This window comes from Oryza brachyantha, chromosome 2 (genome assembly GCF_000231095.2).
Source record: "Oryza brachyantha chromosome 2, ObraRS2, whole genome shotgun sequence".
Lineage (NCBI taxonomy): Eukaryota > Viridiplantae > Streptophyta > Magnoliopsida > Poales > Poaceae > Oryza > Oryza brachyantha.
The window spans coordinates 10824777-10850155 of NC_023164.2; the positions used below are offsets into that span (position 1 = coordinate 10824777).

Here is a 25379-nt window from a genome sequence, read left to right on the forward strand (position 1 = left end):
TTCAGGCATCTATGGCCTTGATATCAAGCGACTTCTTCACACCAGTATGTGACCAAGGGACCGATGTACGGACCATTCCAAGGGCGTAGGGAATAGAATGACCACCCCCCATCCATCCCAGAATAAGAGGAAAGGAGAGAATGCACTTTAGTGGTTACGAAACCAAGCTTACTTTGATACAATTTAGAATGAACTTTCCAGTGAACTAGTGAAGTAGTGGCCGGCTAGCCGAAGTAGTACTAATTAAACCACACAGCAATGAACCTTTTCTAAGGTTTCGATCACGTCTATCCGAAGTAAATTCTCCTACGGATGCTGGCACGTCTTTCTCAGATGACAATAACTCGGACGATATTAAAGTGATCCACTTGAGAACGTAAGCCAGACATAATTGGAGTCCCTTTAGCCTTAAGCCTGCATGAATGCTTCCTTCTTCTGTACCCAAGGCAGGCAATTTGCTTTCTATGTGAGAAAGCTAAACTAACAGAGTAACATGACTGAGTAACACAACCGGATGAGTCACCAGATTGGAATCTAAGACCATGCCATGGATTGGAGTATAGAATTCTTTAACGAATACGCACCAGAGCTATCGAACTCCTAGCCTATGAAGTGGAAAACTAGTCACTAGATGTGGAGGATATGAATGAATTATGGTTAAAGGGATATTAAAAAACGGCTTTTTCCCTCGGCCGTCAATTAGTGAGAGAATGCACTAATACTTGAATAAGTTTCTAATCAAATTCGGTAACTTGAATTCAACTGTTACCTAACGTTCGTAGTGACGTTAGGTTTCTTCATCATCAGATTGTTCCCCCCTCCCCTGGTCAATGGTGGTGAGTTGATTGACCAAGGCCTTCCCTTCCGACGATGAAATTTCTTCCATCGGCAAGAGTACCTTTGTTTGTCTCCTTCAACTTTAATAAAAAGCCTAGTCTCTCGATACTAACTAGTTAGTTAGGAGAGGTGTTTACTTTTTTAGTTAAGGATTCATACCCCATCCCATTCCTTTTTCTTTTCAAAGAAAACCTTACCATTTTTGGGCCGCTGTTACCATTTCCATTTCCGGAACCTAAGTAATACTTAGTTGTTTCCATTTCCTCATCTAGTGACAGATCCTCATCTTCTTATGGCTCAAATCCCTTTTTCATATTCAGGGCAGGATTTAGGTACGCTTTAGTTTTAAATCATTAAAGATATTCTTGACCTCGTTTATGCCCATTGTACTAACGTACGTACCTTCTACTATCAACCAGATGAGATAGGGCTTTGAAAGGTCAGAGTCAGTCTCCTTTTTCTTTTAGGTCGTTTAGCAGTTCCCCAACCTGCTTTCTCCTGGAGAAAGCCTTCCCGAGATTAGAAGAAAAAGGTTTTAAGGTTGATCTCTGGGATCAGTGATAGTTCGGAACCAACAAAGGGAGGCTGAAAAGCCATAGTGCTAACGCACGCCCTGTAGTTTTTAAGCAGGCTTCGACAGCAGCGAGCTCCGTGTCGAAAAGCAAAGCGAGCCACGCTAGCGTGCTACTCTTCCTTTATGAGCGAGACTCTATCCACATCTACTAATCTAAGAAGTCCTCGAGCGAACTGAGCGAGCCGTGAGGCGCCTATCGGCAAGGCTTGGAAAGGCCTTAAGTTTAGGCTCCCTTCCTTCACTGAACTGATTCACCCGGGTCCAAACCTGCTGCGCTAGCTAATTTTTCCTTTACAAGATCTCGGCTATTCGGAGTGATTGGAGAGAGCCCCGCCTCCTCTTGGTTGGTGCATGCTAGGCCCGAAAGTGATGGGACTACCTGAAAGAGCCTTTCATTCGGGCCGACAGGGGGGCCCTGATCTATCAATTGAGGGAGCAAAAAACAGCCTTTGCTCCGCTTTTTTAAATAAAGAAAGAAAGAAGGGTCGAAGTTTAGACCGCTCACAGTAGTTCCACCCAAAGAAAAGATCATGAAAGAGGCAATTAGAATGGTACCCGAATCCATTTACGATCCCGAGTTTCCAGACACATCGCACTTCTGCTCGGGTCGAGGCTGCCACTCGGCCCTCAAACCGATCAAAGAAGAGTGGGGAACCTCCTGCTGGTTTTTGGAATTTGACATCACCAAGTGTTTTCACACCATCGACCGACATCGATTCATCTCAATCTTGAAGGAAGAGATCAACGATTCCAAGTTCTTTTACCCCACTTAGAAACAGTTTTCCGCCGGACGACTCGCAGGAGGTGAGAAGGGCGCTGACTCCGTTGCAAACAGTGTACTACTATCGGCCCTACTAGGCAATATCTACCTACACAAGCTCGATCAGGAGATAGAGAGGATCTGGCAAAAGCACGAAATTCCTCTTGTAGTGAAAATCCGATCGGTTCTATTAAGAATACGTCGTCGTATTGATGACCAAGAAAAGTATGGAAAAGAAGCAGGCTTCAACGCTCCCGAAGACAACATAGCCCTCATAGTGGGGAGGGTAAAGAGCATCCAACGCAAAGTGACCTTTCATTCCCTTGTTTCGTCGTGGCACCCCCCCCCCACAAGCACCCCCAGGCGAAGGGGAGACCAGAAAACGCCTTTCGTTTTCCCCCCCTTCAGCGGCCCTAGCCGCCTACCTAAACAAGCCCTCGAGCCTCCTTTGCACCGCCTTCCTCATAGAAGCCACTGGGTTGACCCCGAAGGCCGAATTCAACGGTAGAGAAGGCTTTAATTAGAATTTGGCCATGAGAGACCTTCTTAAGTATTGCAAAAGAAGGGGCCTGCTGATAGAGCTGGGCGGGTAGGCGATACTAGTTATCAGGTCAGAGAGAGGCCTGGCCCATAAGCTGGCCCCCTTTAAAAGCCATTCCTTATTAATAAGGATTTGTTACGCGCGATATGCCGATGACTTACTATTGGGAATCGTGGGTGCCGTATTTCTTAACATAGAAATACAAAAACGTATCACCCACTTCCAACAATCCGGCCTGAACCTTTGGGTGGGCTCCGCAGGATCAACAACCATAGCTGCACTGAGTACAGTAGAATTCCTCGGTACGGTCATTTGGGAAGTCCCCCCGAGGACGACTCCCATACAATTCTTGCGAGAGCTGGAGAAGCGTCTACGGGTAAAGCACCGTATCCATATAACTGCCTGCCACCTACGCTCCGCCATCCATTCCATGTTTAGGGACCTAGGTTATAGTATCCCTATCAAAGAGCTGACGAAGGGGATGAGCGGAAGAGGTCGTCTACTGGACGCGGTTCAACTAGCAGAGACTCTTGGAAAAGATGGACTAAAAAGTCCCCAAGTTAGCGTATTATGGGGGACCGTCAAGCACATCCGGCAAAGATCAAGGGGGATCCCGCTGTTGCATAGCTCAGGTCAGAGCAAGGTGCCATCAGGCATTCAACAAGCAGTCTCACGATCAGGCATGAGTTTTCTAAAGACAAAATTGTATACTCCCTTGGTCGAAAGGCGGCAGGGGAAGGAAGGGGGCACTGGGCGGGATCTTTCAGCAGCGAATTCCCCATACAGATAGAGGCGCCTATCAAAAAGATACTCCGAAGGCTTTGGGATCGAGGTCTCATTAGCCGAAGAAGACCTAGGCCAATCCACGTGGCCTCTTTGACCAACATCAGCGACAGACATAGTAAATTGGTCCACGGGCATCGCGATAAGTCCTCTGTCCTACTACAGGTGCTGCCACAACCTTTCCCAAGTCCGAACGATTGTCAACTACCAGATCCGCTAGTCCGCTATATTCACCCTAGCCCACAAGCACAAATCTTCGGCGTGGAATATAATCCCAAAGTACCCCAAAGACTCAAATATAGTAAATCAAGAAGGTGGTAAGACACTTGTGGAGTTCCCAAACAGCATAGAGCTTGGGAAGCTCGGGCTTGGTCAAGATCCTAACAACAACGGAGCACTCAACTACATGTTTAATAAGTAGTTGTCCTTTTCTATTTGGATTTTTGCGAACAGGCGTTTACAAGTTGAGTAGGCTTGCCTTAGTTGTCTGCTATAAGATAGCTAGTTGTGGGGCTTTCGAAAAAAAGGCTGAAGGCTCCGCTATCGCTCATGGCTTGTATTGTAGTCGTAGTCTTGTAGTCGGCCCTCCATGCCTCTTTAGTCTTTCTAATCCTGAGGCCTTTTTCCTTCATTCATTTTGCGGTAGCTTACATGTCAGAAAAAGGCCTCCTTTCCAGCCCGGAAGATCGCTTCGCTTCAGGTGACTAGCTTCTACCCACAATGGCTAAAGCTACCTTGAATCAATCAATGAATGAATGATTCGTAACCCCCATGGGTTCGAGGACCCGTTGGTCAAAGGAAAGGGGGGTCCAGATTCCAGGACGGAGCTGTATGAGGCGAGAATCTCACGTACGGTTCCTTTGAGAAGGGTGTGATACCACCACCTATCAAGCCCGACGAGCGGTCCACGGAGCTGCATCCCTACTCACCCGGTCTATGCACATTGCTCTTTCCAGGAGGTTGGCCGCCTATGCTAGATCTTCCCATTTCCAAGAAGATCCCTTGTTCTATCTGGTTTAGTATCAAGGTTCTTCCTTTTCTGTTTCTATATATATGGGTCCGTGCAGCATTTCCACGATATCGTTAATATCAATTAATGGGACTTGGCCAGAAAGTGTTCTTGCCTCTATCATTAGCTCGGGTAGTCCCCGTTTCAGGTGTTTCAGTCACCGTTCGATGGCTCCCTTAATGTATGTGCCAGGAAGTTTCATCTGAAGGGGGCTACTCCCCGAAAATGCCCCACCCCTTGTTTGTTTGTCGTTGGGGATTCATTGCTCGTTCTGCGGTTATAAGTAACGTAGCCAGCCAAATTTCTAGAATAGGGCTGCGGGCAGGAGGGCTTTGTTTGTGCAATCTTGCTTGCAACACCCTCTCCTCCGGCGAACCTACAATCGCCGTCTCTAACTGAATGCTCAACTGAGGTCATGTACAACAACCTTAACCGCACAAGCCTGGGCTGGGCCTACCCCCATCCCTAGAGGAGCCGTATGAGGCGGAAGCTCCACGTACGGTTTTGAAGCCGAGCCTTTCCAGCAATGGGGCCTAGAGACTGATATGATGATTGGTTTAGGTAGGGCGGCCGGCCTACTATGGGCACCTGTAGAGATTAGTGCATGAGACTGCGATCCACAAACTGACGCATGGGACTCACCCTTGACTTGAGAACGGAAGAAGGGAAACATAGCATGTCGCAAGAGTGAGGCGAGGGGGCTCCACCCTATAGCGATAGGGACGCCTCGTGAGCCGAGCTTTGGAGATGAGGCCTTTTGGCGAAGCCAAGTCAATTTCGGGCCACCAAACCCTGCAACTGAGGAAAAGGCCCTACGGAGTAAAGGGAAGCGTGTACGTTGTCACACTCCCTGCCCCCCAAAGGTGCCTAGAGGACGGGCCAGACGGAGCAGAGCGACGCCCCAGGAGCGGATTCCCCACGAGCAGGGGGACAGGAGACGGCCATCTCGAGGCACATCACGACCTACAGGCAACACCGGCGAGACCCGGGAAGGTAACCCGATTGGGAGTCAGAGGATCCATAGTACCCGCAGCCTCCCGGACTTCATATTCATCATTTTCTAAAGAAAGGGTAAGGGGTCTCTTTTCTACAATGGAAAAAAATCAGCGGAGCTGATTTGACTCAGCACAACCTAACGATACATCCAATACCAATGATCTGTGCCTACCGATACGACACTGAAAAAATAAATTACTATATAAAGAACTAGTGTCAATAAAAGGCTAATGACAGAGAAGAGTCAATCTCCTTTACTCCTCCCGACACCTCAAGATGAGAAAATCCCTTCATCTAGGCGGGCGCCCATGCCTACTCAGGGAGCTACTTCTACCACGGCTGACACATTATCTCCACGAAGACCAATGACCCATCCCGAAGAGAAGTTGACTGACAGGGATGTCTCGAGAAGAAATTCCAGAATTGGTAGCCTCCCAAATCAAACATACATTGACAGGGGTTGTCAACAAAAAGAGAGGAAAGAGACCCTAGTGAATTTGATATGGTACCGTACCTCAAGGAAGGGTATACTATACTGTGCCAAAATGCAAAATATTGAATGGGGTAGGGAACCCTGAACAACACCTCGCCCTTTTCAAAGCAAAGCTACATGAGGGAATACTAGGGGCAATGAAGCCCTTCTTCCCCTATTCTATACTAAATAAACAACCTAATTCTAGGAAGAGTTTCGAATACTTTAACTTAAAGGAAGGGGAACAAAGCAAGGGCTTTCAATGCGCTCAATCCGTTGCTTGTTCCTTTTCTTTGGATTTATTATCATAGGTAGTATTCGAGATCGCCTCTGTGCGGTGAACGCTCGAATGTAGCTAACATCAGTTTTGTCCTCGCGTGGTTGAAGGAGATGCTGCTGCTGGATGGAATGCTTCCGTTCCAGGGTGCCATGATCCTTCTATCAGGAATAATTGAGGGCACTGACTAACTGCATCAATCATCACTCAGTGAGCTATGAATTGCCGCCAATAGTGCTTCGCTTGCATGCAAGACGGCTAATAAAAGTGCCAGGTAGATGCGCGGAGATGCATTTTGGGTACTGGTGGTACTGGACAAGCTCTAGGGGAATAATCTCTTTCTTATTTCTTTCTCATGACGACTAGGAACGGGCAAATCAAAAATTTCACTTTGAATTCCGGACCTCAACATCCTGCTGCTCATGGTGCTTCACAATCAGTATTGGAAATGAACAGATAAGTGGTGGAACGTGCGGAACCACATATTGGATCACTCCAGTGTGGCACGAAGCCACTGACACTGAGTAGGCTCCTATGCCGCTAGCACGGTGGAGGTTCCGTAGCGCGTCATGAGCACCGGGCAAAGGGACAGTTGAGCGACTCAAGCGAACCGCCCTACCTGACTTTGGATAAAGATAGAAGGGAGAAGGTTGTGAAGGTGGCCTCGTTATCCACACATCTGGTCGGAGGACCAACCTGGGTTTTCACGAGCGTAGGCGGGTCCTGGAGTGCCCGTCAAGGGCACTAGCGCATACCCCGGGGTGATCATCACCACCTGCACCTCACATCTCGGCATAGTGGAATGTGTAACCCGCCTGCTGTCCAAGTCAACCACTTAATTTCCTGTAATTCGTAGTGCCTAACAGAACATAGCAGCAAGGGACAACCCACCCATACAAACGCCTGCAGGGAGGATGGCACTACTGGCAAAGACCGTCTAGCGAAAATGCCGCAGGCGCGAAGCATGGTAGGCCTGCGCCGGGGTCATTTGACAGAAATGGAAGGTCCAAGCGGCTCATTCATTCTTGGAAAAAGAGGAGGGGTGAGCCAATGTATCAATGAATAGATACAGTCAACGATAGACAGACAGCGCTACCTACACGCGAATTAGCTTCCGAGATCGAGCAGTCTCAATTTCACTACAGGATTTGCGAATGAATGCTGGGCTGGGCCACCTCAAATGGCGTGAGCCGCATGCAGGGAGACCCGCACGTACGGTTTTCAGGGGGATCCGGGCGGCTAGCGCCCACCCGACTAGAGGTAAGTAGTGAAATGATTAGGTAAAGTAGACGTGAAGGTAAGAGTGCAAATTGTCTTTAACAATTCCTTAATGCTTACATCTCCAAATATTTATAAAAAGTAGACGCCATTCATATCCTCTTCAGCCATCAATTTGCATTCCATGAATTAAGTGGGCCCTCGAAAGAGAGAGAGGAGAGAGGGAGAGTGTCGGCTGACATGCGAGCCCAAGGGGAAGGGAGAGAGAGGGGTTGGTGGGGCTAACATGCGGGCCTAGCCAGGAAGGGGAGGTTGGCTGGATGGCTAGTGGGCCCCGCCAACCTAGGAGAGAGAATGGGGGAGGGGAGTGGGTCGAGTCGGCTCTAAGTCAGGAGGGCAGCGGCGAGCAGCGGCGGCAGGCGACAGCGACGGAAGGGTTGGTGACCGATGGGCGACAACTTCCGGCGAGTGGCGAGGACGACGACGACCGGTGGGGAGCGGCGGCGTCCAGAAGACGGTGACGACACGCGGCGGGTGGGGGAAGCATGTGCACCGGTAGTGGCGCTTCGACGGAATGGAGGGGGAACAGATGGTGTTGGTGGCCGGCAGTGACGTTCGATGGTGGCGCATGAGATTGGATAGGCACGGTAGTGCACGGAGTGAGGAAGAGGGCAGCGGATTCAACGGCTGTGCAGGTCGAGTCTGAGAGGGGGGAATGTGGTTGACAAGCGGGCCACGCCTGTCAGTGGCACGCGGCGGGAGGAAGGCTGACCGGACTTGGGGCGTGTGTGAGGTGAGCTGGGCCGAAGCTGTGACATCCGAGCCCAAGGCTTAACAGGATTTGATAGAATACTCATACCAACAAGTTGCAACTTCTTTTCCGGAAGCTTATCTCAAGAGAACTCTAAGGTTAAGCGTGCTTGGCCTGGAGCAATATTGGGATGGGTGACCGACCCGGAAGTTATTCCCGGGTGCGCATGAGTGAGGATAAAGTGCGTAGAAAAGATGTGTGTTGGTTGTGTGTGGGAAGTCTTGATACAGAGGTGGCCCAGTGGAGACGAGGGGAGCGCGGGTGCGCAGGAGAGAGGGATGCCGAGCAAGGACGGGGTGGCTGGCTGGCCTGCTAGGAAGAGGAGGGAGGGAAGCCCAGGGGGAGATTTGGGTTGCGGCCCAAACCAGAAAAAAGGAAAACCTCACTTTTACCAATTTTTAAATTAATTATTGGGGAAAATTTTATACCGTGCAATTCAAATTTAAATCTTGCTAATACTTTCCTTGTTCCCGAGATATTTTAGAATATTTCGGTGAACTTAAATTGAATTAAATTAATTCTTTTTGAGAGATTTTTCCTGAGTTAATTAAGCCAATTATTATTAAACGATTTATTGAGTGATTTAGGCTTAGGATAGAAACTTAGGGTGTGACAGTGACATGTGATCAGTCAACTTTTGACAACATAATTTTGGCACGGCCAGTGGGACTCGTGCTAATTTGACTCATAAGTGATCGTCTAATTGCCAGAGATGTCTTCCGAAGAAGTTAGTGCCCAGAATTTGATTATAATGGGGGATTTGATTGAAGAACAGAGGCAACTGGTGGAACAATCTGATCCTGAGTTTCAAAAGTCTTGTCTTCGATATTTCGTCATGACACTAGAGGGACCAATTCAGAAACTTCAATTCCCCAAGCCAATGGTGAAAACACTTCAAGATATAGTTGATGAATCAATTCATCGTGCCTTGTTCGGTCAATTTGGAGTTTTGATCAATACGTTGCAAGATTTGATCAATACAATGATTGATGAATACATTGTTCAACGAATTCAACTCGAGTGGCAATTTTGACCGGAAGAACCTCATCAGTATAGGCATGGTGAATACAATGCAAGAGGCAATGAGTGGGTTGATAGAGTTGTTGAGATAATGAGCGTGTAATTTGGGATCAGACCAAAAAAAATAGATATATATGTATCGGTGCCCATATCCTCAGTGGTTTGATAGGGTTCCATTGCCTCACTGATATAGGATCCTAGAATTCTCCTTATTTTCAGGGCAAGATGATGTTTCTACAATTGAACATGTTAGCCGATTTCCTAGCACAATACAGAGAGGAATCGGCTCATGATACTCTGAAGGTTAGGTTATTCCTGTTGTCACTTTCCAGGTTAGCTTTCACATTGTTTTCATCACCACCCTCTTCACCGAGGTTTATCACCGGTGGAACTTGGCACCTGACGCGAGGCTGCATTGTCTCGATCTCCTGCGGAGGGGTAAGTCCTATGTTCCACCGGCCATACGACAATTGTATCGACTAGATCAGAACTATCTCTGGTTGTATGATTGCTTGTTATCATCTCAGTCTCAGCTTAGCTTACATTCGTATCTTGAGTTGATCTGGTCGACCACTTTGGGTGATCTACGTTGGTTTGATATTTGTTATTTGACATATTCAATTTGATAGTGTCTTGGTTCGGTCCAATCTACTAATTGTGTTTATCAAATAGTTTATATCAGATCGATGTATCTTGCTCACTGTTTTATTGGAGTTCAAGCCGATAAGTTATCAGTCATCAGCTCATCGGCTTGATAACAATCTAGATCTATTTAGTATCTATTTAGTCATCGGCTCAAACTATCTTGGTTTGGTCTGATTTTCTAAGATTATTCCTAGTAAATTAGGCTAGATATTCTATAGATCTTATTCGATTATCAGTTGGTTATGGCCGATGATCTTTCCCAACCTGCATGCTTATTATATTTATATCAACATAGTAGTTGATTGTTTTATTTCACTACTTATACACCAATCGATTTGATTTATTTAGATTACTAGTTGCTTTGAGCCAATCGTGGCAAATGATTCACTATTTATGTAACCATTTGAGTCTATTTCTATTGGGTTTTTAGCTGATCCAAACTTTTAATAGCCGATTGCTTAGCCTATCGGCTAAATGCTGCTACATCAACATCTGATTGACTATTTTCTTAGTTACCTATCGGCTTGATAGCCGATTGGATTGTTTTACTGTTTATCTTGTCAATTACATGATCAATCAAACTAACTAGCACATCCGCTCATTCTAAGAATTCAGGTCCTGCACTAGACCGATCTAAGAAGAGACTCCCAGGCCTACGTGTGTAACACGTCAACATCAATTTTTGATGTCAACACATTTTTGGCTTGCCCAGTGGGACTCATGATAAGAAGACCCCATAACAACTGCAAGCTTTGAAGATGGCAGCTAAGGAAGTAGGCTCTGACAACATCTTGTCGGTCGGATTGGATAGTCTGACTGAGGAACAAAGGGCCCCAGTCCAACAACACTTGGAGTGTTACCAAAAGGTGAGCCTCGAATCCTTCAATATGACGAGGAACGGGCCAATTCAAAAATCCCTGCTGCCTGATACTCACAGTCGAGTTTTCCACCTCCTGATACTCAACCCACACTGCAGTAGATGGTGGACTCGGCTGTGCACCATGCTCTAACTAATCAATTGGGCATCCTGGTCAACACTCTATTTGGATTGGCAGTAATATATTTGGTGGCAAGCAAGGCATAAAGATCGATGGTTAGGACGAAGACACGGGGTTAACTAGGTTCAGGCTCTTTGTATGCGAGATAAAACCCAACTCGTGCTTGGTGATTGTATTCGATTGTGTACAGATCAACTAGAGAATAGCCAACTAGAGAATATGACATGCCCCCATGAGAGGTGCCCCTATCCCCATTATATAGTGGAGGATAGGGCTTACAAATATAGTAGAGTCCTAATCTAATAAAACTAGAATCTGGGAATCTCCACGAACCAGTAGTTGCCTGATCCCAAGGGATACAACCAATCGACACCCATAGGGTAGTGATTTGTACTCGGCAATGTTGTGTGATGACGAGAAGTAGATTTGAAGTACGTATTTGAACTTCTCACTGCTCGGCAATAAGAGTACCACTCCAGCCCTAGCCGCCGACATGTGCATGGATCCGTTGAAGTACATTGTCTAATGGGGAAATTCTTCTGATGAAGTTTCTACCTGGACGTCGGCCCACTTGGACAGGAAATAAGCTAATGCCTATGACTTGATTCTGGTGCATGGTTTCAAGGTAATGTCATATGACATCATCACCAGTGCCCACTTTGCAATGCGGCCCTGAACCTCCTTATTATGTAGGATATCGCCGAGTGGATACGATGTAATGATTGAGCCTGGAAGTAATGGACCAACTTCCGTATCGTAATTAGCACACCGTACAACGGTATTTGGACTTGAGGGTACTTTAGGTTTGTCTCTCCAAGTAATTCGCAGATGAAGTAGATGGGTCGATGTACTACTTGAATGTATGTATCCTTCCTCCTTGGCTCTCACACTCGACTATCTAGACTGTTGTTGACACTGAAAATAATTAACAACATGTCACACATGATGGCCTGGAAATCACTTCTCACAACGTTCCAATGTAGGACCTAAATTCTTAGAAAACCGGGTGTGTCAGTTAGTTTGATCCTGTAACTGACAAGATATAAACATAGGAAAGAAGTTAAACCCAAACCACTATCAGCCGGACAGCCAATACCGCTTTAGGACCCTAGCCGATGAGCCAGACAATTGGCTTCACAGGAATTTCATGATAATGTATGAAAATACGCCCTATCGGCTGAATTGCGAGTAGGATAATGACCAAATAGCTTAATCAACTAATTGATATTAAAAGATCGGACTTAACCGAGATAGTTTTAAGATTAATCAGCCGATCAGACTGATCAGGTGCTTATCTCACATACAGTCAGCAGCTGATAGGAGACTAAACATGGAATTCGAAGCAAACTAGATTGCTATGCTAATTACTAACACAAAACAAAAACGACTAAACATATACGTACTCATGCTATACCTAGAAGATCGGACCAAACACAGAGAGTTCAGATCTAAACATAACCATGCATGAGATAAGTGTAATATTGCAATATACAAGTAATTAAATACCAAAGTAGCATAATCTATCAATCTATCTACTAATCTTAGCCAATCGGACACACTCCTACAGCCGGATCGGACCAAACTTACATAGGTTGGACCAAACCGAGATAGTATGTAGTCGGGCTCGATATACCTATAGAAAACGTGAAGATCGATAAGCTTAACAAATAAACCAACGAATTACTGGAGGTAATGCTGGCTAGAACTTCAGTGATAAGCCTCACAAGTGCTTAATCCATTCTAACAATATAAATCTAGCCAACCAAATTGATCGGAATAAACCGAGACAAAATCAAGTTGAATAAAATCATATCGACAGATCCAATAAAGAATTCATGAGGATTTGATCAAGAACCTATCACTACTTAAAACCAAGAATGGAATAAAGCAACAACAAGCCTCATATAGGCCATCGACCAGCTAGGCAGGGGATCGAACTAAATCGAGACAATCCTCTTGAAGTCATCGAAGGCCTGTTGCGCTTCAGTGGTCCATGTGAAGTGGTCAGTCTTCTTCACCAATTTGAAGAAGGGCATACCGTGCATGCTCAGTCATGAAACAAATTGGCAGATGGCAGCCATGCATCCGACTAGCTTCCAGACATGCCTGAGTTCACTCGGTGGCTTCATGTTGAGTATTGCCTAGACCTTCTCAAGGTTGGCCTCGATGCCCCTGTTGGACACGACGAAACCAAGTACATCCTAGAGACGACACCAAACACGCTTTTTTTCAGGATTTAGTTTCATCCTGTAACGTCGAAGGTTGTTAAAGCTTTCCTATAGAGCGTTTATGAGATCATCCTTCCCTTTCGACTTAATCACCATGTCATCAACAAAGGCTTCCATGTTGCACCCGATCTGATCATGGAGGCAACCTTGAATGGTTCGTTGATAGGTTGCTCCAGCGTTTTTTTAGAAGGAATGACATGGTGATTAATTCAAAGAATGGTGTGATGACGGCAGTCTTCATTTGATCCAACTTCCTTAGGCTAATCTGATGATAGCCTGAGTAGCAATCCAGGAAGCTAAGCAAGTTGTAGCCAGCTGTTGAATCTACAACTTGGTTGATGCGTAGAAGACCAAATGGATCGGCTATCAGATGTAGATAGGTAAAAACAATATAGCCAATCAGATGTTGATGTAGCGGCACTTAGCTGATAGACTAAGCAATCGACTGTTAAAAGGTTGGATCAGTTGGAAATCCGATACGAATATTAATGAATAATTAAATAAACAATAAGCACTTTGCTGCGATCGGCTAAAACCAACTTGCATGTAATACTCATAAGCCGACGCAACACAAAATAATTACCGATTTGAATGAATCAAGCCGATTGGTATAAAAATAATGCAGTAAGGTATAATACTCTATTGATGTAAATATGATAAGCATGTAGATCGGAAAAGATCATTGGCTATAAATGACTGATAAACGACCAAGATCTATAAAATATCTATTCCCAGATTACTAAGAATACTCATAGAAGATCGGACCAAACCGAGACAGTTCAAGAATATGCCTAGCAATGTTAGGATAGATACTAAATAGATGTAGATTGCTATCAAGCCGATGAGCTGATGACTGATAACTTATCATTGGTACTCTGATTAAACAATGAGCAAATTACATTGCTCTCATATAAACCATCTGATAAACGCAATCTACTGGATCAGACTGAACCGAGACAGTTCTAATCTAGCTGATACGATTACCTTGGCCGACAGGATGTAGGACTTACCCCTCCACCGAAGATCGAGACGGTGCAGCCGCGTCAGGTGCCAAATTCGGTCGGTGTTGAAACCTCGATGAAGAGGTTGGCGATGCACCAAAATTAGTTGATTTATATTATGATGTGATGATTTACAATGACCCCGGGCATACATATTTATACCCACGGGTGGACAGTAGTCTATGTCAGACATGATACACGACTCATAATTGATAAAAAGAAATAACAAACTCTATTTAGACTCTATCTCTAATTCCTATTTAATACGACATGGTTTTCTAATAGATAAAAAGAAAACAAACAAGTCCCGATAGGACTCTAACTCTCTTAAAGATAAAGCAAAAAATCATAAACTAACTCTAATCAGTAGATAAAATTATGCCGCATATCTTGGTCTTCACGATTCTCTGTTAGATTCGAACTCCTCTGGATAAAATTTCCATCTGTGAATGCACCTTTCCTTATCCGAATCCAATAAGAATATTTACTAAATTTTGGTGTTAACACATTTTATGCACCAAATTTTCACTATAAATAATACTCTACCCCATATATTTTTATTTCTAAATATTTTTTTTAATTTGCCTCGAATTTAAACGTCCCTACCACTGGTTAATGGAAAGTCGGTGGAGCTTCCCCTTCTCCGCAGGCTTGAACAGGACATTTAGTGCAAATCCAACAGTAAGGATCGATCGAACATAGATTTTGTTTTCCCTTTTCGGTTTTCAACAAATAGGCCTTGTTCGATTTTTCATTTTCAGGCGTGACGCGACACAACACGACACCACACGGGAATGCATTCACTTGTCAATAAAAATGGAAAGACAAGCGGAGACCGAGGGGAACCAGCCACATGCAGAGCAGCCACGAATTCATGGCGCGGCGTGCGCAGGAGCACAGGAGACGACGCCCTCATTCTTCTCCTAGAAATAGCAGCCTTCGCGGTCTTTAAATAGCCAGCCATGCACCTTGATCGCCATTGCAGAACTCGCCACCGCACCGCCGGTTACTTAGCCGTTTAATTAGCACCAAAATGGCTGCCCACATCCTGCTCCCGCTCCTCCTCCTCACGGCTGCCTCGCCGGCGGCGTTCGCTGCCTTTGACGTGACCCAGATGCTCGCCGACAAATCCCAGTACGGCGCCTTCTCGAAACTTCTGACGCAGACGAAGGTCGGCGAGGAGGCGAACAGGCTCAAGTCGGCGTCACTGCTGGTCCTCCCAGACAAGGCCGTGAAGCCGATCGCGTCGCTGCCCGCCGACAAGCAGCGGCTGGCCCTCGCCAACCACGTCCTCCTCAAGTACTTCGACCCCATCCAGCTCGGTGAGATAAAGGGCCACACCGCCATGCTCCCCACCCTGCTGTCCAACTCTGACAAGCGCCTCGGCTTCGTCAACTACACCAAGGCTGAGGACGGGCAGATGTACTTTGGCGCGACCGGCGCGTCCAGCGTCTCCAAGCTCGTCAAGGTCGTCGCCGCGCGCCCCTACGCGATCTCCATCATGGAGGTCAGCGAGGCCATCCTGCCGCCAGAGATCTGGGGCTCCGGCGGCCTTGGCGGCACGGTTGGCGGACGCCGCCCAAAGGGAGGTAAGGGAAAGTTGAAGCCCAAGTCGGTCGATGAAGCGACGGCCAAGTCCGCACCGACGCCATCAACCGCCGTCCCTAAGTAACGTGGTGGCGTACCGGCCACGACTCTCTCGTCGTCGAAGCCGCCACATCTTAATTTGGATAGCACAAGAACCACGCACAACTAGCTGGAATGCCACGGCGCATTACCTCTTTTAACAATTAATTATCCGTTTTAATTTGTACCCCAGTGTAATTGGAGTTCGGTTTTTTCAGATCAACAGAGTTTTGTATTAGTATTACTACTGATTTATATCCATACTTATCGGACACTTTCTATAAACTCCCACGTAAAAAAAAGCTACATGTTCGATTAAAAAAAATCATAAGTATCAACATAGATTATAAAATCTAATTAGTTAATCTTAATTTAACTTTGTGAGCTACCATTAAACCAATCTTCTCTACAACACTTCACAAAAAAGGATACGAGACAGAGATGTGAGAGATTTCAGTTACAATTGGGTGCTGGATCCAAGGATAAAACTAGGAACTGATCATGTATAGGGCTGAGTTAGCATGTGCTTTGCAATTTTTAGAATTTACATAGTAAATTGATAATGTATTAGTGGGATTATAGAGCTAAGCCTAGGGCTTAAGAAATAGTAGCCCGACCATTCATTCCTCCCCTGGCTCCATCGAAACACGGCGAACACGACTATATCTATTTTCACTACTCTCAAATAGTTTTCATATGCGGTCAAAACAATTTTTTATAGACGGATATGACAGCCGACGATAATGGAATGGGTAGCCACATGCGAAAGGACATCTTTACAGACGACACAACCTATCCACTGCTTGTGAGGATGTATTTTCACAGGCTGCGTATTAACCTCTACTACTGGTATTAGCTATTTTGCAAGGTAGTGGTTGTATGCACTACTTGCGAAATACGTAGGTTGCATAATTAATTATGTTTTTATATTAGGGTTTAGCAAGGGTTTAGGGTTTAGGGCTATATAATCCATCATAGTGTCAATTATGTAGGTTAGCAATAATATATGGGGTGGCTAGCGAGGTGTTAAGAATGATGGTTAGTACGAAGACAAGGTTTACGTAGGTTCGGGCTCTCAATTGGCGAGATAATATGTTGATCCTGCTTGGCATTGTATTTGGTGGTATGTAGATGTGTCCCCTGGGAGGTGCCTAGTACCCCTTGTATAGTAGGGGTAGAGCTTACAGATAGAGTTCTAATCTAATATGATTAAGATCTACCCGGCCCACATACGGTAGGGTTCGGTATTTGTAACATGTAATCCATATATTACCAAACTCCTTAATTAATCTGGTACAGATAAGATTGCCTTTCTATTTGTTACCCTCTAACCTATACTTACCTGTACAAATTATGGATACTCCTAGTATAGGTATCCCACAGTAGCCCACGGAATCTTATATAGCCACGCAAATCATCTGTGTCGATTGTTCACCATCAGGTTTATCTTCACATAATATGCTTGGCGTTGTCCCAGTGTTTTTCGAGTGCTCCCCGAGTACTCTAAGATAATTGTAGAGGCTATGGAGGGTTCCGAAGAAAAGGAAAAAGATACATACATCCAAAAAGATATGTAGAGGCTATGGAGGCTATTAGGTATAGCCCCTGACTCCTTGCTTAAATAGGAAATTTAAACATAGAGTCTAACAAAGACAGTATAAACATTTAGGTGCATCGAATGGTTGTAGCTCCCGACTCTATGCTTAAATGCGCAATAATTAAACATAGAGTCTAAGAAGGACGTTAACCTAAAGACACACCAAAAATATCGAGTATCTGGCTCGAGTAACACTCTTCAGAGTGCTTCCGGACCTGAGTGGTGCCAGGTTGCTCTCTTCTAATTGATTTTGCTCAGGTTGCCATGTTTTCCTTAAACAGGTAGTTGAAAAAATATTTTGCCCAAGGAGGTGATAATGCCTTTTGACCATAATCATTACAGTCGAGTAGTTAACACCTAGTGAATCAGGCTTACTTAAATTTTAGGCATAGGCTTAATAGCGCATTAAGTGCCCTAGGTGTAATCAGATAGCGCCGGTATAAAAATCAGCCATTGGCATATATTGTGGACACACCGTTGATACCCTAAATTATAGGGAATTACGAAATTTATGTTACCATTTGGGCTAACCATAGAATCGTAATATTCCTCTCTAACATTGTGTTGACTGTGCCAACACCGGGCTCAAAGCGCTAGCCAGCTAGGCCCAGGGGGACACGGTAACACTTAGCCATTTTTGGAAGAACTATTAGGCGTTATTGGGCCACAACTTCTCCGGACCGTTTAGTTGTGAATGTGCGCATACAAGTTTTATTTTAATTCATTTTTTTCTTTTTTACGACTATTATTTTATATTGTGTGATATATAATATGTTAATCTATCTTATCAATTTAATATATTTTTAATTATTATTTATGTGACATGCAAGAACCAAGTAATGTTCACGCATAGGCTAAAAATCCATCACTGCCCTTCTCATAATTCACCCACTGCTTTCTCCGGCTTTGTTTGCTCTACTGCCAGCGCTCTGTTGCCGCTGCACTATCGAAGCACAGAGACTAAAGGATCGTTAGTTTTATGCACGTCCGATGCTTGTTGAATGGCTAGATCAGCTGCTACTGCCAAAGTTGTAGTAATAATAGCAAGTTCACCTAATCCGAATCCCTTTTAAACTTTCATTCCCTTTTAACAATTCCAACCAACCAAACACACCCTAATAAGAGATTGGAAGCACCTTCGGTATGTGATGAAGTTTTGGGAGCTCATGCACCAAGGTTTGAATCCATCCTGATGGAACTTGGGAGGACTTGCGCCTCTGACTATAAATCAAACGAAAATCTGATCCATCCAAATTCATTATGACTCTAGTTTGTTTTGCCAGAAAAGAGACCGGCCATAATAATCAAACTACTAATCCACCACCAACTTTATACTCTTTTTTCTCGAGCGCACAAAAGAATTGCATGTCAATATATTAGAAGGAAAAGATAGTTGAAACACAACGCATATGGCCAGAACGGCGTCTAGAAGAGACCCCAAGAGGAACAACCCGAGGGGGGAGAGTCCAGGCGCTAAGAGCTAATCTCCCAACAGAAAAACCAAAAAAGAGAGGGAAACACACATGCTAGCACGCTACCTAATCTCCCAGCATGGCGCCAAGGGGTGCTATCCCAGCGGAGGACCACATCAGGCCCTCCGATCGTATGGCTTTGAGCACATCCTGGAGGGAAGAAAGCTCATGATCGAAAACCCGCCGATTGCGTTCCAACCAGATCTGCCAGGAGACGAGGAGGACAAGGGAGTCAAAACTGGCCTTCAAATGCTCCGGAAGGAGGGCTCTCGATGAATGCCACCAGTCCTGAAGATAGACGCCCCTAGGGGGAGATATGGAAGCCCATCCTGCGACTGTCAGGACCCGAAACCAGAGCTGTTTAGCAAACACACAGTCTAGAAGGATGTGGTTCTCTGTCTCAGAATCCTGGGCGCAGAAGGGGCAGGCGGAGTGGGAATCAATGCCACGCCTAAGGAGGAGGTCCGCTGTCCAACAACAGCACTGAAAGGCGAACCAAAGGAAGAATTTGCATTTTGTTGGGCCTTTAGCAGCCCAAAGAAGATCAGCGCAAGGGAGCAGCTGCTGACCGAAGAAGAAAGCCTGGTAGGCCGAGCGCGCTGAATAGCGATGGTCGCTAGTCCACCTCCAGCAGGGGCGGTCGTGAGACCCTGGCGACAGCTGGATCTGATGCACTGCATCCGAGAGAAGGAGAAATTGACCAATGACCAGAACGGTGAGCGCCCCGCGGAGGTCAGAGATCCAAGAGTTGTTCGCGAGGCCTGCGGCAACTGAACGCAGGGTCCGGATCCGACGGGGGACTACGGGAAGCAAGAGCGGGGCCAGAGAGGCGACCGAACGGCCACCGATCCACCGGTCTGACCAGAAGAGAGTAATCTCCCAATCGCCAAGCGAGAAAAAGGTGGAAGCAGCGAACATGTCAGAGACACAACGCACGGGGGGGCTTTGAGGCCAGCCCAGTAGGGGTGCCCCGAGCACTGTAACCAGAGCCAGCGCAGGCAAAGAGCAAAACCAGCTATACGCAGGTTAGGAATGCCCAATCCCCCAAACAACTTTGGGCGACAGACATTCGTCCAAGCCACTCTACACTGACCACCATGGACCGAGTCCGAGCCTGTCCAAAGGAAGGCGCGTCGCTTTCTGTCAATGGCTTTCACCACCTAACCAGGCAAGCCGACTGCCATCGCCACATGGACTGGGATAGAGGAGAGTACCGATTGGACAAGAACAGTCCGACCGACAAGGGAGAGGAGGCGGCCTTTCCAGGGTGGAAGACGGCTGCAACGCTGACTTTGGCAACTTGCAGACCGAGAGAGGGATGCCAAGGTAGGTGCAAGGAAACTCGGAGATCCTGCAGGGGAAAGAGGAACGGGTCAGCTCAAGCTCACTAGGCGAGCAACGGATTGGAGTGATCGAGCACTTGGAGAAGTTGGTGCGGTGGCCCGAAGCAGAACCAAAGACAGAGAGAATGCCTCAAACGAACTCCAGGTCCTGGCAAATGGGGGAAAGAAACATGACTATGTCATCTACATAGAGGGATGCCCGATGCCGAATTGCTCGATCATTGAGTGGGAGAAGACCGCCTGTCTCCGCAGCTTTGCGGAGCAACGCATTGAGCATCTCCATTACCAAGATAAAGAACATGGGGGAAAGGGGGTCCCCCTGGCGGAGGCCCCGCTGGTGAGGGAAACGAGCCCCGGGCACCCCATTGATCAACACACGGGAAGAGGAGGCGCCAAGGATGACAGAGATACAGTCACGCCAACGCTGACTGAACCCTAGGTGGGTGAGCACCTCCAAAAGGAAGGGCCAGCTAACCGTGTCAAAGGCCTTTGTGATGTCAACCTTAAGGAGAAGCCTAAAAGTGCGCTTGGCGTAGAGGGCTCTGGCCGCGAGCTGCACGTAGCGAAAGTTGTCGTGGATAGAGCGGCCTTTGATGAAAGCGCTCTAGTTCACCTCGACTAGGGCATCGAGGTGGGGGGACAACCGGGTGGCAAGGATCTTTGAGAATAGCTTCCCAAAGCTGTCAATGAGGCTGATCGGCTGGAAGTCTCCTACATCGATCGCCTCCTCCTTCTTGGGCAGAAGGGCAATAAGAGCATCATTGAGACGATCAAACCCTTGACCATTGGCCAAGGCTAGGGAGTTGAGCACCACAATGATCTCTGCCTTGATCACAGGCCAGCAAGACTTGTAGAAACGACTCGTGAAACCATCCAGGCTTTGTCTGATGGCAAGGATTTAACCACCGTCCACACCTCCTCTTCGGTGAAGGGGTCGTCCAGCCCGTCCAACGGCACGGACCGCAGACCAAGAAACTGCAAGTCCAGCACCAGCTCGTGGTTGACACTCAAACCCATGATGTCGCAGAAGTGAGAGGAGGCTAGCTCCTACAGCTCCTCATGAGAGGCGGCGCAACAAGCACCTTTGTGGAGACGCGAGATAAAATTATTCCTCCTCCTAGCTCTGGCGTGCTGGTGGAAGAGCTTGGTGTTGGCATCCCCTTCTTTGAGCCAGATCAGACGCGAACGCTGGCGACCCAAGGTACGATCAAGAGAGGCAAGACCGAGGCATTTAAGCTTCAGATCTCTCCTGAGCCAGGCTTCTAGAGGGGAGAGGATGCGGCTCTCCTCCGCCACATCGAAGATGGACACTACCAACGTGGCGATCGCTCCAGCTCTACAGACTCTTAGCCGTGCTAGAGAGGCACCAGGCTAGTGCGGTGAGAGGAGGAAGGTGGACAGGCGGGTGCCAAGCATCCTGCACCACTTGAAGGAAGCCATCGAGGGAGGGCCAGAAGGCCTCGAAGCAGAAGCGATGGGCTTTTGGGGAGAGGAGACAAGAATGAAGCAGAAGGGCGCAGTGATCCGAGGCGACTGAGGAGGCGCTTGGAGCAAGCAGGAGGGGAAGAGCTCATCCCACTTTGGAGAGAAGAAGAAGTGATCCAGCTTGACAAGAGTGGGCATGGCACGCTCATTGCTCCAGGTGAAGCGACGACCCCGCAAGGGAAGTTCGCAGAGGTCGAGTTCATCAGTCAACCGACGGAAACGCCCCATCATGTGCCTGTTGAGGTTAGGGTTGCTCTTGTCCCTCACCTCAAGAATGAGGTTGAAATCGCCTGCAACTGCCCACGGCCCCGTGAGAGAGGAGCGCAAGGTATGCAACTCGTCGAGGAAGCGAAGCTTGTTAGGCCCCTCCTGGGGACCGTAGACCACAGAGAGCCACCAAGGAACAGCATCCGCACAGTGCCGAACCTTCGTGATAAGAGAGAGATCTGCAAGCCGAGCATCAGTGACAACCCACACTGACGGGCGCCAAGCCAAGAACACGCCCCCACTCCGACCAACCGCAGGCAGGAAGTAAAAGTCGAAATCAGGCCCTAGCATTTCCAAAACAAAGAGAGAGGGAACCACACCCAACTTAGTTTCAACAATACAAAGGGAAACACACTCGTCATGCACAACATCCCACGCACAACATCCCACACAGAAAGGCGACGGGCACGTGAGTTGAGCCCACGCACATTCCTGATCAGGATGTTCTCGTTGCAAGATCCCATGGAGAGGGAACCCTACAAACTGAAGCCGGGGACTCCGTCACTCACAGACTGGCAGCTGTTGCCAAACAGGCTGTCTGTTATAAGCTAGTGCTCCTGTGTCATATCGATCGAGCTAAATTTGGCTCAATGCAGGTAACCAGCTAGCGGTGGGGATTGCACGACGGAGCTGGCTTTCGTTGAGTCGTCCATGCATAGACACATCTGTCCTGACTCCCAACCGCTGCAGTTTGCATTGCTTTGCTCTGCCTTTAGGAGATGGCGATCATTGCGCGCCTATTTTCTGAGGGTCTCCGTCCCCTTCCCTCTTCCATCGCCAAAGGAGACCCTCATCCCCGGCCGTCTTATTCCCTCCTCCGACCACCGCAGCTAGCTAGCTGCACCGTCGGGCTCAATGTCGGCGGCGCCAGCCAGCTGCATGCACCGTACACGGTCTCACATATATTACGTCGGCCGCCAATTCATCAGAGGAGGATAGGTACAGTACATATATGTATGTACGCATTAATTTAGAGTAGAGACCATCACAAGGATCGGTCACATCAAGATGGACAGCGACGAGCATCGTGCCATGAGCAAGCTGCGCGTCGACATCGATTCGTCGTTGGACAGCAACGACGACAGGGATCGAGATGACCTGCGGCAGGAGGTGTCATGGAGCAGCCACCACCACCCGGCAGTGGCCGCCGGAAACATCAAGCAGCGACGGCTGCTGTCGAAGCAGCTGTCCATGAAGGAGACCACCAGGGAGGCCAAGTGGGAGAAACGCCGGCGGCAAATACTCCGGCGCAGCAGCATGGTGGCCGTGAACGAAGCTGGAGGTTTGGGGAGGAGTCCCGTCGACGAGCGTGCCCAGCGATGCCTGACCGATGAGGACCTCGACGAGTTGAGGGGCTCCTTTGAGCTCGGGTTCGGGTTCGACGAGGAGAAAGGCGGCACCGACCTCTGCGACACCCTCCCGGCACTCGACCTCTACTTCGCCGTCAACCGGCAGCTCTCCGACCCCAAGCTGCGAAGTGCTAGTACTTCGGCGGCCGTGAGCCCCACGGCGGCGCTGTCGTCGTCGTCCACGCTGGTCTCTGACACATCTATCCCCCGCAGCCCCGACGGGTCATCTTCCCCAGCCCCCGCCGACGCATGGACGATCTTTTCTCCCGGTGACAACCCTCAGCTGATGAAGACACGGTTGAGGCACTGGGCTCAGGTGGTGGCTTGCTCCGTCAAGCATGGCTGCTGATGAGTCCCCTAGTAATCGATCAATACATCTTACATAATTACCTTTCTCAACCTGTGTGCATTATGATCTGATCGAGAGAGACGTCACTGGCCGTGTTCTCGTTGTCTGTCTGAATATTTCTCGTGTACAGATCAAGTCTTAGTGCGTGGTATTATGGATTTGATTGTACACCGAAGCCTTCATCTGCTGACCTCCGCCATCTCCCTTGACATGATTTGTGGCTTTCTGCTTGCAATTTCCTCTTCCTGCCAATTCCACGGCAGCCCATGGGAGATATAAGCGTGCAGGCCATATATCGGTCAAGAATAAACAGACGGACACCCTCCTATTGCATCAAGAGCATGTCCAATAGAGTTGTTTTTCTTAGAGAATCTCTAAGATAATACTAATACTTTACTCCAAAATATTGTAGGTCTATCAAAAAATATTGAACATAAAAATTACACGCTCCTCCAAAAGAAGCCCCATGACAAATAATTATTGGGAATACAAGATAGCTGATTTTAAGCATGTGTAAATATTTGGGAACCTATTAGAGACATGTTTTCTAGATTGAATCCCAATATTTAGTTTTAGGAATCAATTTTAGACCCCTCTTGGAGATGCTCTTAGCTCTCTAAATGACAATTTGTCCACCTTGCCAAAAAAAAAATGGAGCCAAATTTGTTTTTCATTCCAACAACTTCTCTACTACACTTTCCAATTTAATATGTGGGTCCTATGTGTCAGTCTCACCGAACTTCTACATCCCCCTGCTGTAGCATCTCTCCTCACCCATTTTACCGTCACCGACGACATCAGACAGCGATAGGGAGCGACAAGCGAGGCTCAACGACGACATGCGAGGAAGGCGTGGCATGTACGTGGAGCATGGCAAGCAGAGGTGGTGCCACTCCAAAAGTACAGATCTAGGCTGCTACCCGCAACAAGCAAGGAGGGCATAGTGGCAACTGGACCAAGACAACGGGCAGTGACAGCCCGACAGCCCGTAGGTGGAGGTGGCGGCACTCTCAATAGTTGGAGGAACAATTGAGTGATTAGAGGCAACATTGATCTGGGTGGCAGAGTACAAGTGGCAAGAGCTGGTTGGCGAAGGCGACCGTGACCTCTTCCCCCACTGCCCACCCCCCCCTCCTTCCAGCGCTAGGCTTGGCCCCGAAACATCCGTGGGCAGCGCGCGCGGGCTGGGCGAGCAAGCGGCAGTGCCGACCTGGGCGCGGGGTGGCAGGCAGCGGTGAGAAGGCATCGGCGCTAGCCTACCGTGGTGGCCCATAGGGTGATGGCAAGCAGCGGCGTGCATGGGCAGCGAGGCGATGCGCGCAGATGGCAAGCGGCGTGCGGGGCCAGCAAGGAAGCGGCGGTGCAAGCATAGGCATGTGTGCGTGATTCAATGAGTAAGAGAGACTTGAGTGTGCGTCAGTGAGAGAGATGAGAGGAGGTGAGAGGATAGGGTTTAATGTTTAAATGGGCCAAGGCCCAATAAACTTAAATCAACGATTCAGTGGGAAATAGACCAATTTTGTATTTTTTGTAATTTTGGAGCCCCACGGGTGAAGTTCATTCCCTAACAGAATAATTCGGGGCCCCAACCCCGAATCCCCATGGGGAGGAATTTCTCCCCTGGCACGGTTGGGCAGGTCCCCGCCCAAGCGGAGATTTGCCAAGCCTATCAACTGCCTCTAAATCCACACAGCTGCTCTTCTTGGAATTCGGAGTCAATG

The 25379-nt window shown here is 47.7% G+C and overlaps 2 protein-coding genes and 1 pseudogene across 3 annotated transcripts; all 3 read left to right on the plus strand.

Moving 5' to 3' along the window:
* The first annotated feature begins 1782 nt into the window (after positions 1-1782).
* Positions 1783-7150, plus strand: LOC121053581 (annotated as a pseudogene). The gene has a single exon (XR_005811154.1). The product of XR_005811154.1 is annotated as an uncharacterized LOC121053581 (transcript).
* A 7996-nt stretch (positions 7151-15146) lies between these two features.
* LOC102700773 (fasciclin-like arabinogalactan protein 3) lies at positions 15147-16075 on the plus strand. Its single transcript, XM_006647255.3, has one exon. It carries the CDS (start codon positions 15204-15206, stop codon positions 15840-15842), a length of 639 nt encoding a protein of 212 aa, XP_006647318.1. The 5' UTR covers positions 15147-15203; the 3' UTR covers positions 15843-16075.
* A 6608-nt stretch (positions 16076-22683) lies between these two features.
* LOC102700688 lies at positions 22684-24115 on the plus strand. Its single transcript, XM_006648554.3, has one exon. The coding sequence runs from the start codon at positions 22969-22971 to the stop codon at positions 23656-23658; it is 690 nt and encodes a 229-aa protein (XP_006648617.1). The 5' UTR covers positions 22684-22968; the 3' UTR covers positions 23659-24115.
* Positions 24116-25379: the final 1264 nt, after the last annotated feature.

Bases quoted from the DNA above. Each gene is read 5' to 3' on its own strand.
- LOC102700773 (XM_006647255.3), top strand. From the start codon at position 15,204: ATGGCTGCCCACATCCTGCTCCCGCTCCTCCTCCTCACGGCTGCCTCG.
- LOC102700688 (XM_006648554.3), top strand. From the start codon at position 22,969: ATGGACAGCGACGAGCATCGTGCCATGAGCAAGCTGCGCGTCGACATC.